This window comes from Aquila chrysaetos, chromosome 3 (genome assembly GCF_900496995.4).
Source record: "Aquila chrysaetos chrysaetos chromosome 3, bAquChr1.4, whole genome shotgun sequence".
Lineage (NCBI taxonomy): Eukaryota > Metazoa > Chordata > Aves > Accipitriformes > Accipitridae > Aquila > Aquila chrysaetos.
Window position 1 is genome coordinate 33610510 of NC_044006.1, and position 12592 is coordinate 33623101.

At 42.2% G+C, this 12592-nt stretch overlaps 1 protein-coding gene across 2 annotated transcripts in view; it reads left to right on the forward strand.

Annotated features, from left to right (window-relative positions):
- The first annotated feature begins 1266 nt into the window (after positions 1-1266).
- The window catches only part of GADL1 (glutamate decarboxylase like 1), an 85862-nt gene continuing 74536 nt past the window's right edge, over positions 1267-12592 (forward strand). The window contains exon 1 of one of the 2 annotated variants that reach the window (XM_030008442.1): positions 1267-1431. In XM_030008442.1, coding sequence (XP_029864302.1) covers positions 1344-1431 — 88 coding nt within the window. In that variant the 5' untranslated portion in view covers positions 1267-1343. Of the gene's footprint in view, positions 1444-12592 lie in introns of both variants that reach the window. The other variant, XM_030008441.1, reaches the window with a different exon arrangement.

Sequence of the window (12592 nt, forward strand, 5' to 3'; positions counted from 1 at the left end):
CAACTGTAATTTATATAATCACTCTTTGTTTTCCATTTTATTTCTAACTGCCACCTTTGAGCTTTTATGGGAAAGTTACTGCCTTCTGTGGTTGCAAAAATCATACTCTTAGCCATTTAATAGAGTCTTTAAGAGAGCCCCTCTTTTGGTGTTCTCACTAAATGTTTTTTGCCTTGTCAGTTCCCCTTACTGTTTTTCTCAGTTTGTGGAAATTAGCTCTTTTGAAGCAGCAGAAATACATAGTTTTGATTGGGGCTGTCCTTCATTTACCCATGATGAATGCAATCAGGCCATGATCGCTTGTTCCCAGGCAACTACAAACTTTTAATTTAGTGATATCTACCATTTTTATCTATCACATTGAGGTTCAAATACTTATCTCTTGCGGTGTAGCATATCTATTGGGCTACAAAATTACCTTTTGCAAGATGTAGAAGTTATTAATGACTTAGTAGAGTCTGCAGTTGAAGCTAGAAAAGGGCTACATGCTTGTTTCCTCACAAACAAGGAAAATCGGGATACTACATGCGAATAAATGTTTAATTCACACCTGAATATTTCACCAGGTTCCAAAAACCTTTGCCAGACCTCAATCAGGCCTGAATTTCAATGGAAGACATGAGCTTTTGGAGGCATTGGTAGTTAATTTTTGGATGCTTCCAGACCTTCCTATGACAACAGCACTAACACCTTTTGTCACAACGAAAGCCCGATTGCTTTTTTTTTTTTTTAAAAGCGGTAATAACGACAAGTAAATAAAGGGATGAGAATTAAGAAGGCCTGTGTCGCCTTGAATGGGGCTGGTGTCCTGGAATAAACTGGAATAAGAAGGTCAGCCACAACTCACTCGGAGGCCTTTGAACAGCCCTTAGCGGCCGACGGTGCCAGGGCGGGGAGTGACGAGCAGCGGCAGGCAGGCAGGGCAGGGCAGGGCCGCGGGGCTCCGGCAGGCAGCTGGCTGCCCTCAGGGACGGCCGGGCTGCGCCCCACTGCTGCCGCTCCCCCCCCCCCCAGCCCCGGCAAGGGTTTTAAGGCACCGGGTTAGCCTTTTGAGGCACCGAAACAAGCTCTGTCATAAGCAGCGACAGCAACGAAACCCCGACTTCGGAATAAGAGCAGCTCCCGGGCACTAAAAACTCCCTCCTCCCTTAGCGCAGCCTCCCCGCCGCCGCTCCCCGCTCCGGTGCAGCCGGCCGTGCCCCCTCCCGCCGGAGGAGGCGGCTGGCGGCGGGCCAGCGGCGCCGAGGATATTAATAGGCGGCCCGGAGGCAGCGGCCGGGCGGCTGCGGGGTGAAGGCTGCGGGCTCGGCCCGGCTCGGCTCGGCCCGGCCCCGGCGCGGCACATGGACGGCTCGGCGCGGGAGCGGCCAGGGCCACGCCGGGGAGGTGCCTCCCCCCCCCTCCGGTCCGCACCCGGCTCCCACCGCGAAGGCGAGATGGAGGGTAAACGCTGCCGGGGCCAGAGCCGACTTCTCCCGCCTCCCTCCGCGCTTCAGCGGGGCTGCGGCTTTCTCCCGCCCCGCCCCGCCTCGCCTCGCCTCGCCTCAGGCTGCGGCCGCCGGGGCGGCGCCCTCTCGGCCGGGCGGAGGGGCTCGGGGGAGGCAGGGGGAAGGGGAGCGCCTCGCTCCCGGCCCCGCTCGGGGCTTCCAGCCCCTTCCTCGGCCGGCCGCCGGCCTGCGGGGGTCCCGCAGCCGCCCCGCCGCGGCTGCCGCCGGGCCCGGGGAGGAGAGGGAGCTCGGGGCGGAGGAGGGAGGCAGGGTGGGTTCGCAGCCAAGGTGCGGGAGGGGTAGGGCTGCCTTCGGGAAGGGCTCCCGCCGGTTCGGAAACGTCCCCGGTCTGGTGTGGAGGTGAGCAGAAAGGCTGCCTGTCGAGTATCCGTCTATCTATAACCTCCTTTCGTTCAAGTGCAGCAGTAAGGCAGCCAGAACGGTTAATAAGGTACAGAGTTTGCAAAGATTATTATAAAAGCATTGCAGCACAGTATTTTTGTTGAAGTAAATGATCTTTAAAGAGTGGTTTTTATTTTAAATTTTTTTTTTTTTTTTCCCAGGCACCAGTATAAAACAGGCATGGCCATACAGTGATTTGCTTTGGAGCAAAAGGTCTCAGGAAGGGAGAAGTCAATCCTGCTTTATAAATGTATTATCAAGTTAACTTGTTTACCTGCATTAGCAGGAAGGCCTTGCATCATTATGTAACGAAAAATAAAAGTTGACCGTACGTTTATGAAAGTGGGCAACGTGGAAGTCCTATGGCTAATACAATAATGAGACTTCTGGGGAAGCTTAGAAAATGCGGAGACTAAATTGTGGTATGCCTAGGCTTTGGGTATACCTTTATTTGCAAGGTTAAGAAATGAGGAATTCCACGGTCTTGTGAGTGGAAACTGGTTGCGAAGTCAGAAAATAGTAAAAGTGTGTGCAGATGGCTGTTTGCTCTCCCACAAGATCAATATTCTTGATAAGAATTTTTCCACTTATCCCAAATTGGGAATCTCTCATGAAAACAGTCAAAAAGGCTTGGACCTAGTATATTTCTTCTAGTTTTACCCTAAGCGTGGATGAGACACTAAAAAAGTTTTTACTCCCAGGTTGAGAAAGTCTCCTAGCTTGTCTTTCAGAATTTCAGTGTCTTGCATTCATGGGTGACCCAAGTCATTAGCACTCTGTTGGTGGAAAAACTCCAAACAAAAGAATGTATTTGAAAGAAAACTGCAGAAACTTAGTATTTTAAGAACGATGGCTCCCTTTTGCTTGATTTAGTATAAATTGAATGAGCATTGTAAAGTTACGTGACAATTCTAGTGTGCAGTAAGTATGTTCCAGTGTTCATAGTAGTTTAAGGCTGTACTGTGCAAGTAACAACAGCTGTACTATGTGAATAGCAGTACTGTATGAGTGACAGCAGCTGCAAAAGTGATTTGCTTCAGATGCAGCTTATCTTAATATCCTCTGCCAAGACAACACCAAAGATAAGCTTCTAGTGGTCACTAAGACTAAGGTCCTGGTGTTCCCTTTGGCTGGGTAGTAGTGTTCTTGTTCAAATATTGCCTGCAGTATGCTACCAAAAGTCTAATTTCCTTCCAAAACCATTGGCTTGTGTTGGGAAGATAGAATGTGTCTAGTGATAATAAGATCCTCACCCTCATTGCCGCAGATTTTCCAGTCTCTGCCTTATTCAGGAGTAGCATCTGTAATTTCTGCCTACTCTATATCTCATGAGGATTTTTTTACTCTCCCTGTTCTGTCTTCCCTTTACCTTTGGTGATTTGCTGTGTTTTCTACCAGGTTCTGTCTGGTGGATGAACTTCATGTGAGTGGGACGGTAGAGGAAGTTGGGCTGCATTGTAGCCTTTTCTGTGTGTGTTGATTGTTGCCTTATTTGTGAATTCAGGTGGTTTGGGATCTGGGGAAAGATTTTGCTCTTGTTATCTTGAGCTTAGAAATGGGGCTCTTTGTTTCTTGAGGTGGTAAGTTCTTTGCTGCCTGCTGAAAGCTTTTTTTCCTAAGTGTGAATCCATAGTAAAAAACAGACCTTCTGGGCTGGTATGTGCAGTTCTCCTTTCAGTACTGATTTTTTGTGCTCTTAGCTTTTAAGGTTACATGGGAAAACATCTAGGAGACAAAAGACTGAAGTCACCTGCCTGTTGCAGCAGTATCATTGTGTTTGCTTTGCACAGCTGGAGCAGCTGGCAAAGTGGACACAGTTGGAGTGGAGACTTGGATGTGTATAGAGTGACCCTTGCAGTGGCTGTTGTGGTGAATTCTGTGGGAGCACTCTTGGGGGGGTGACATTGTTTGGGTTTTTGTTTTGTTTTGTTTGGTTGGGGTTTTTTGTGGTTTTTGTTGTTGTTGTTTGGTTTTTATTTGTTCTTTCCTTTTTTAAACACCCTTAATGTATCTGAAAGTGAGTACTTATGAGGTTCATCTTGCTTGTTCCTAATTGAGACTAATTTCTCTCAGACATTATTACTGCTGTCCATAAGGGCAGCCTTAATGACTGTGCAGGAAGAGGATTTTCTAGGCTATGCTTCCACTAACAAAAAAGATAGCAAAATCCCATTAAAGAGAGGGGGCCAAGTTGTAGATTCCTACTCCTAGCTGCAGAAATGGATCTTGACTGTCTATATCCTTCAGTCATTTGGCATCAGGGTCACTTTCAGAGGTTGTTTTGGCATGGAGAAAGCCCGGAGAATTCTGTATTTGGAGAAAAAAAAAAATAGGTGAGATATTCCCTTGTAGGGCATAAAGGCTGAGTCTATTAAGCAGAGTCTGAAGCAAGTTACTAGCTCATCAAGTACAACAGACAGAGTTGGAGCTGGAAGCCACAAGAGTAAGGGAGCAAGCAGCATTTATGCAATATGCTGCTTTTTAACTTCTGAATTGCTGGCTGCTTGGTGTGTATATGGTATGTTTGGGGTGTTATGTGGTTTGTGTCTGCCAGCAAACTGGGGAGATGAGTCAGTAAACATTTATTTCATGTAAGATATTGCTGTGTTGCCATCTCAAACAGGTGTAATGTGAAGCATGGTAAAACATACTGGAAGTTAGGGTGACTTTCAGCCGCTGGTAATGTGACACTGGTTAGTATTTTGGTCAGAGCAGAGGAATAGGATCTCTCCTGTGTCTTAAAATCTGATCTGATAAAAAAGATACTAGGATCTTTGCTAATATCACTTCATCAGAGGAAGGGAAACATAAGTTTGCAAGAAATGAAGTTTGCATCAAATAAAGCCATTTTGTGTGAGTGCATTCATTGCGCTTTAAAATTAAGAAGAATTTTCTTGGCAGTTAACGAACATTTAGCGAAGGAGCTTAATTTGACATTTGAGAAGTTCAATAAATAATTTTTCTTTCTTGATTAAGGCATCTTTTAAGCTGTCACTTATACAACCAAGAATTGTCACTTTTTAATGCATTGGGAGATCTTCTTGCATACTGATTCAGCTATTATTGCCTATTAAACAGTTTAGATTTCATGTGCCTTAATTTCCCTGCCCTTGATTATTTTAAGCAGCCTGCTGCTTTAAAGACCATTTGTATTTCCATAAACATTTATTACATGTTCAAGACAGAAAACACGGACACATTGAAATACATGTCTTTGTATTTCTCTGACTGCCCCCCCCCCCCCGTCAGATTTGCAATAGTCAGTCCTAATGCTCATCCCAAATATTTACAAAAATTGCCTCTTCAGGCTTTGCAAAAATCAGATGTTAAATTTCTTATGGACTTTTTTGGTTTTTCTCGTGTCACAATGACACAAACTGCAGAGGTTGTTGGAGGTAGTTGTTTGTAAAGCATTGATCACTCAAGGATGCTCAGCAGGACATGGCTAAATTGGGGCCATTTACCCCCTTTTTTGTTCTCCCACCTGTGCACACAAGTTATCTTATTTTAACATTAGTGGGGTTTATACATGTGCAATGAGGGAATAATAAATTTAAATACAAATGGTTGTTGCTTTGTGGCATGTCAGTGGAGGTTGTTTTTGTTGATGATTAGTGTCAGGGCTAGTCTAAGGGTAGTAAAAGGTGGCTTTGACCTGGTTCACGTGTATGTATGTCCATCTCTATTACTGTTTCTTGAGTATATGTGATCTTGATTTCTTTTTTTTTAATGAAAAATTTCTGAAGTGTCAGCAAATAGAGGTGTCTTTAAGGAAGTCATCACTAGACCAGAGGTTTTTCAGTGCTGTAAATATGAGGAAAGTGGTTCTTGGTGACCAAGGTCTTTTGTCAGCGAAGTAGCAATAACTCTACAAAGTAGCTGGTTAAATCTAGATAATTTGGAAGAGCTTTTGGCTCTAAAGCTTGGATGTCTCTGCCCTTTGTCACGTCTCACCTTATGTAAGCTGAAAAGCCTCATAAATATGATCTTACCCATTGGCAAATGTCAGGGTTTCAACAAGAAAGGTTGTCTCATAAGCAGCTTGGTGTCCTGCCACTAGTTACACTGCAAGAATGGCTTGTGTCTCATTGAGCTTCTTAAACTCATTTTTCTCAAACATACCTACTCCATTGTTCAGGGATTATTGAGCCCCCTTTGGGGCCAATATATCATGTTAAAAAGCTGTTACACCTGCCTGAAGGGGAAAGAGTAAGCAACAAATACTGTATGTATTTGCAGTACATACTGGTATTTGGTTGCAGTGCTGATGCTGATCTCAAATGAGTGATTAAAGTTTTGGCATGGTCAAAAAAACCCCAAATAAGTTATCCATCTTCTGCCTGCCTTAGAGGAAAAATGGAAGGCATGGGTGCAGTGAGACTGTAGGTAGTGTGGGGATTCTGTTTGGGCCTCTTTCAGGTGCTTTGCTGGGGCAGGGATCATACGGTCTCATTGGTGAGTCCTAGCATGCATAGCATGGTCAGATCTGTGCTTCTACCAGGCATCATCCAGGCTGCTGCCCTCAAAAAGGACTGCCAGTGTCTTCTGCTGACACTTGCTAATGTGTGTTGTCACCCAGCAGCTTGGCCTCTTGCAGCTCAGGAGTGGTTTTCCAAAACCACATAGGGAATCGGGGCAGGCATGATCTGAAGTGATGGGTCCAGAGCCCTGCTGGGTCCCTCATCTATGTAACTGGTCCCTGCTGATCTGACCAGCAGTGTTACAATAGTTTGTGCAAGGCAGCTTGTTCCATTTTGAAAGTGGATTGAACTACTTTGCTGTACGTGATATGCTAATAAATTATGTCTACGTAGAAACTAGTTCAGAGGACCTAGTGGGCTGGAAAGTTACATCCTGATTTACTGTGCACTAGCTTCTCCCTGTTAGTAAATAAGGGCATATCTCAGAGCAATGTTGTAGACATAAGTTAGTGAGCAGTAATTGGAAATCCTTTGTAGGAAACAGAAAATATGGAAGTGTTTATGACATTAACAAAAAGTGAGAGGAAAAAAGTTGTTTTGACTGTAACTTGAATGTAGAGGTAAAACTTCCTAAAATGAAATTTAGACTTTTCATCTATTTTTACATTTTAACTTGCATTGAATCCCAGAAAACTCAGTTTTAGTAAATTACTGCTTTCTTAGTTGATTTTTGAAAGACTGGAGTTAAAACTTTTTATATTATGACTAAAAATATAGTTCTTGCATGAAATTAGAGGCTGTTGTGGACTCTTAAATGAAGCTGCAGGACTTCCATTTAGAAAAAAACCCAATTGTATTTTCACTTCAGTTTTTTCCAGTGGGAAGCAGAGAAATCTCAGGGATTCTTTATATTCTATGTGGGTCACACACATATTCATTACTTCTGTCTGAACTCAGCCTCCTGAAGTTGTTAACTTTGCTATCCCATGCACAGTGCCTGTGATTGACTTGAATGTTGCAAATATATTCATTTTTCCACAGAAAAAGGAACGTTCATTAAATGTTCATTATCAGTGTGCAACTTCTAATTAAAATAAAAGCCATTTTGTTTCTCAGATGCTTCCTACGCTGTTGGCAGATGTTAAAAATTAGAACATGTGAGTTGAGAGAATCTCATTGGGGTCAGGGAGCTGGGATTTCCATTTCATAGTTGGCATCTGCCGTTTCTTAGTTTCGCGTCAAGGTGAATTCCAATTCTCCACAGCCTTTCTTCCTAATTGGAAATGTTACAGCATGAGTCATTCCTGCAGTTACTTGGTTAGGGCATTGAGAAGCTGTTATTAAATATTAACATTAATTCCTGAGGTTTGGCCGCATAAAAGTTTCTGATTCTTGTTTCTTAACTTTTGTCAGCTTTTTTTTTTTTTTTAGCATATCCTGCCTAGTACTGTTGTGTATAGCAAGCGCTTGGCACACAGTGAATGGGCACAACATGTCATGAGCATTGAATACAGGTGCCCCCTCAGGATGCTGGAAACATCTCTGAAAACAGAACCTCTCTCCTAGTGCGGACCTTGCATTCCCTGTCAGATATTAATCGCTGGGGCTCCTCTCCGGATTTCTCTTTCTCCCAACCTTTCCTTTCAGAAGGGGAAATTTAGGTGTGGGACGGAGAATAGGACCCATTTGTTGTACTGTTGCCTTTCAGTGCTAGCAGTGTGCCCAGAGTCTATTGAGGGGCCTTTGAGCCTAGACACAAGCACTTTTGTTTCCCTCATTCCTGCTCTGTAAAGGTCACGTTTGCTTTTTCACAGTCAGAGGATTCCTGGGTGGGGGGGGGGGGGGGGCTGTTGCAGACGTTCTGAAGGGAAGCACCCAACTTGTTCCCTGTCCACAGGCCTGGTCCATAAACCTGCAAAACAGGAACATGTAGTATAGGGGCAATTGCATGAGCCCTACCATACCTGTGCCTACTTTTTTTTTTCATATGGATGGCTTTGCCAGGACACCAAGTCATCTTATATACTGGATTCTCAGAAACCTGCATCTCCTTTACTTGGCAACAGGCCTGGGAAATCAGTTTACTAAGGAACTATGTATTTTGCCTTAAAACTGGAGTGGCTTTGCTTTAGTCATAGACATATAGAAAGTGGTGATTAAAGAAACAAAAGTGCCTTTAAAGATTATGTATGCCAAGGGACTCAAATTGCTGCATAGTATGGGACAGGTTTGTGTTTGATACATGATATGGCACCACAGTAATCCATTAAACATGGTGGTGTGAAGTCTTGATACTGAAGTTCACTTGTTTTCTTTTTTCTGGACACACTGAAAGAAAATACTGAGGTCTTCTGAAAGAAGAACCGTGACTAGATCATGCAGAATGAGAAATTTAAGATTCGTTTCTGATTAATGCTGGCAATTATTATTGTATTTGTTACAAAGCAGAAATTGGCCTTTGGTCAAAGCCAGCCTTTTGCGTTTGCTTGAATAGTCACTGGTACTAGTACAGTGTAAACTGAACAGGATTTGGCTCTGGCATTCAAGCACAAGCTACTCTTTCACAACCACCCCCTTCTGTTTCTGCCTTTTCCTTGTGAGCAGTAAATCTTTCTGGGCATTTTATTCTACTCTCCCAAATGTTGTCAGAATGTGCCAAGTACAAGGCTCCAGTTTCTTTTTGTAGTGCAAGAATTCAGCAGTGAAAGTTTCTATATGTTTATGGAAACACAGATGCAGCTTTTAAAATACTTGGTAGTGCTTACATAAAGATACAGAAACATCTGAAGAAAATGTTTGTCTTTCTGTACTTTATTTCAGCTCCAATTAATTTATGTTTTCTGCTGGGAAAATAATATTGATCACAAAAATGAAATGCTGGTTGGAAATCCTTCGGCTTCTGTAATAGAATATTTCATTCAGGATGAAATGTGAGAATTACAGGCTTCATTCTGTCACTGCTGAAGCCAGTGGCTAAATGCCCAATTGCTTTCAATTGGAGCAGGATCCAGTCGTCTTTTTTGCTGAAGGATATCTTGAACAGTCAATAATCCTTAATCTCTGATTTAAAGCACTTCCATTTGGTAAAGTTTCAGTTCTGTTTTAAGCCTGGAGCCATTTGGCTGAAATTGCATTTGATATACTTTCTGGAAGTCTGTTTTTCTGAGTCTGCTTAGGAGTCTGTTTCTGTATTCTTAAATAGAAAAGAATATATTTATTTCAGCCACATCTCTAGATTGTTTGCTTATCATGTTTGAAAACAAAAAATGTATATGTGACAAGATGCTGTTTCTATGAAGCAGGCTCCATGTGGAACATTCCCTTAGTGCAATGAGGTATGTTTGAGACAGATATGTAAAAGGCCCCAAATTCTTGGAAAATAATGTTTTGAGCATTTGAGGTAAGTTGGGTTTTTTTTTGGTTGTTTTTTTGTTTGTTTGTTTGTTTGTTTTTTTTTAGAGACAGCACATTATCAGCTCAAAGATAGTGTGTGAGTTTCTTAGCTTGGTTGCTGAGCTCTGAGAAGGTGTTAAAATCATGCTATTTAACTTGGGTACTGTGATACAAAGTGAACCTTGAATCTTTCTGGAGGTTCACCCATCTAAAACATAATAAATTGGTCATAGATCTTTTAAAAAATGTGATAAAATTAAAAAAATGTTACGGAAATTCAGACTTTTATCATCTACTTAGTTTTCTTCTTCAAGGTTTTTACTGCAACCAGGAGGAAACACATTTATTTTTCAGTAAAGAAGAGTTTGGAATTCTCATAAGAACTCCAGAAGTCAGACAGTTATAAGTAGAAGATTAAGTATCACAGGATTTGCAGTAAAATCATGAGGGATGGGAATAGTGTATATATCCACCAGTGGTTTGCAAAACCTGAAGACCTTTGCCTTGGAAAATGTGTATGTTTGGGGCTTGATTTAGCTGCTGATTGTGAAATAGTTGTTCCTATTAATTTCTAGTAATAGTCTTATGGTATGTTCCAGAGTAGAATTCAGCTCAGCAAGTTCAGATTGAAATGGTAAGTGATAACCAAAAAATTATTGAGAAAATGGTAAATAATTGCAAAGTGTATTATTTAATGAAATATAATGTGGGTTAAGTCCTGAACTCTTTGCTGGAGCCTTACACAGGTAAATTGCTGTTGAAATGAAGGCTCTTTTCCCTCCATTCTTTTGACCCTTCTGCTTTGCCTTTCTCTTTCATAGACTGTGCCTGAGGCCCAGCATTAGATGTGTTGGGACTAGGGGTAGACTATCACCTATTTTCCAGAGGATCCCTTCTTCCTCAGGCTCCACAAAGTGTCCTGTGGAGACTGTAAAACTGTGTGTAGAGGTGAACAGACCTGCTTCAAACAGGGAGCTGTTTGTTGTTAGATCCATGACCCAGCCCCCTAAAGACATGGCAGAAAAAGTAATGTAAAGTCTGCTTTTGCTTTTCACAGAATCCCTGGAAGAGATCATGTAAAGTCATGGAAGTACTAGTATCACATCTCTGTGCAAAAGTGTCAGAAATAGGGCTGATGGAGTTACCAACAGAAAGCTTTTGCACAGCTCTGGTTCTAGCAGAGACCTGAGGGGTGGAGCACAGCAGAAAAAAGGAGTTAGTGAGGTTGGTGAGCTCCACCATCTATTCTTCTTGTTAATACTTCCTTTGGTTACATCTGTGCTCTGCGATAGATATTAATCTCCCATGTAGTTTTTTTTAGATCCTGTCCTCTTTTCCATAGAAAGAAAACGCCTTTGACATACATGGAGGTGATTGCATCTTCAGGTGATATCAAGGCTGAGATTCTTTTTTGTGTTTATGTTGAACTCTGGTTAGTACTTAAGGCAGCTATTTATGCATCAAATAACTAACTCTCAATCCAAAAATAGTGCCTGTTCTGTCTGCCCAAAGACCTGATGCCTTCCAATTCCTTGTTAATACCTGGTGTTTTAAGTCTTGTAAAGTTGACCTACTAGCTTGTGTTTTCAGAGAGAAACCTCTAAGACTTTTTCAAAGCTGCAATTTCTGTACAGTGCCTCTGCTGTGGTGTGCTGGGAAGCATGATAAGAATTGACGTTTTTGACGTCAGTGATTTTCCCTCTTTGCCTGTTGAAGATGTAATACTGTTTATCTGCTTGTTCTGTATCTCTCCCACAAGAACATTTATGCCTCTCCTATAACAATGTGCCGAAGGCTACTCTGTTCAGCAAAATATAGTATATTGGTCCTTTGGATTAAAAATAGAAGTAATTTCAGAAATGCAGAGGGTGGGGGCGTCTCATTTTTGTCATCAGTGTTATAGGAAGCCTGAGGTTCCATCTCATGTTGGAATTTTATCTTGTTTGTCATATCTCTCCTGATAAGTGAAAGTGAACTGAATAGCTTCTCTGAGTCATCAGTAAATAAAAGATCATGGGATTGACAGGATTTCTTTCAATCAATGAACCTTGAAGTCATGCACCTTTCTACGCAGCATTGTTCTTCGATGTCCTCCTGCGCATGAGGAACTGTAATTATTATAAGCATGATGAATGTGTCAGACTGCAGTGTCTGGCAGTCTTCTGGAAATTCAGTTGTTTGTTTAGACCTGTGAAGAAGCTACCTTTCTTCTGTACTTTGTAACTGGAGCAAAAAGTAAAGCAGAAGATACAGTTGTTTTGGGTATAGAACTTTCTCCTTCATACATCTTCACCTTTCCACCATCCTCACTGTAGATGAAGATGACCCTTCAAGGCAATGCTGCCTGGCTTCATAGATCTTAGCCATTCTAAGGCGAGTTCAATGGACAGATGCTGTCTGTAAGCCAGATAATTTGGATATGGTAGTTACCGCTTCTCCTTTCAGTGCTATACTGTTTCAAATGTCTGTTCCCCTGATATCTCCAAATGTCTCACTTTCGCCTTTATCCTCACCTTGATTAAAACTGGAGTCCTGATCTTACCATATGAAATCAATACATGAAATAGATACGTAGTTGACGCTACTGGCCAGTGTCTTACAAGCATCTTGGATGTGCTTTCAGAGGTAATGTAAAGGAGGAAGTAGCAATGTGTTTATGGAAAACATCAGGAGAGTAGTCTAGTGGATAAAGGTGAGGCAGAGGAGAGAGATCATTGTTGAAGTGAATAAACAAGATAATCTGCACAGCAAATTACTGTAATTAATGACTGAGGGCACATAATAGGATGAGGGCAGAAAGGAGAGAAGTACAGGTATGTGATATTGACAGTAATCTCAAAAGGTTTTATCTTCATGGAGCATGGATCAGTGAAACACTCTGCAAAGGAT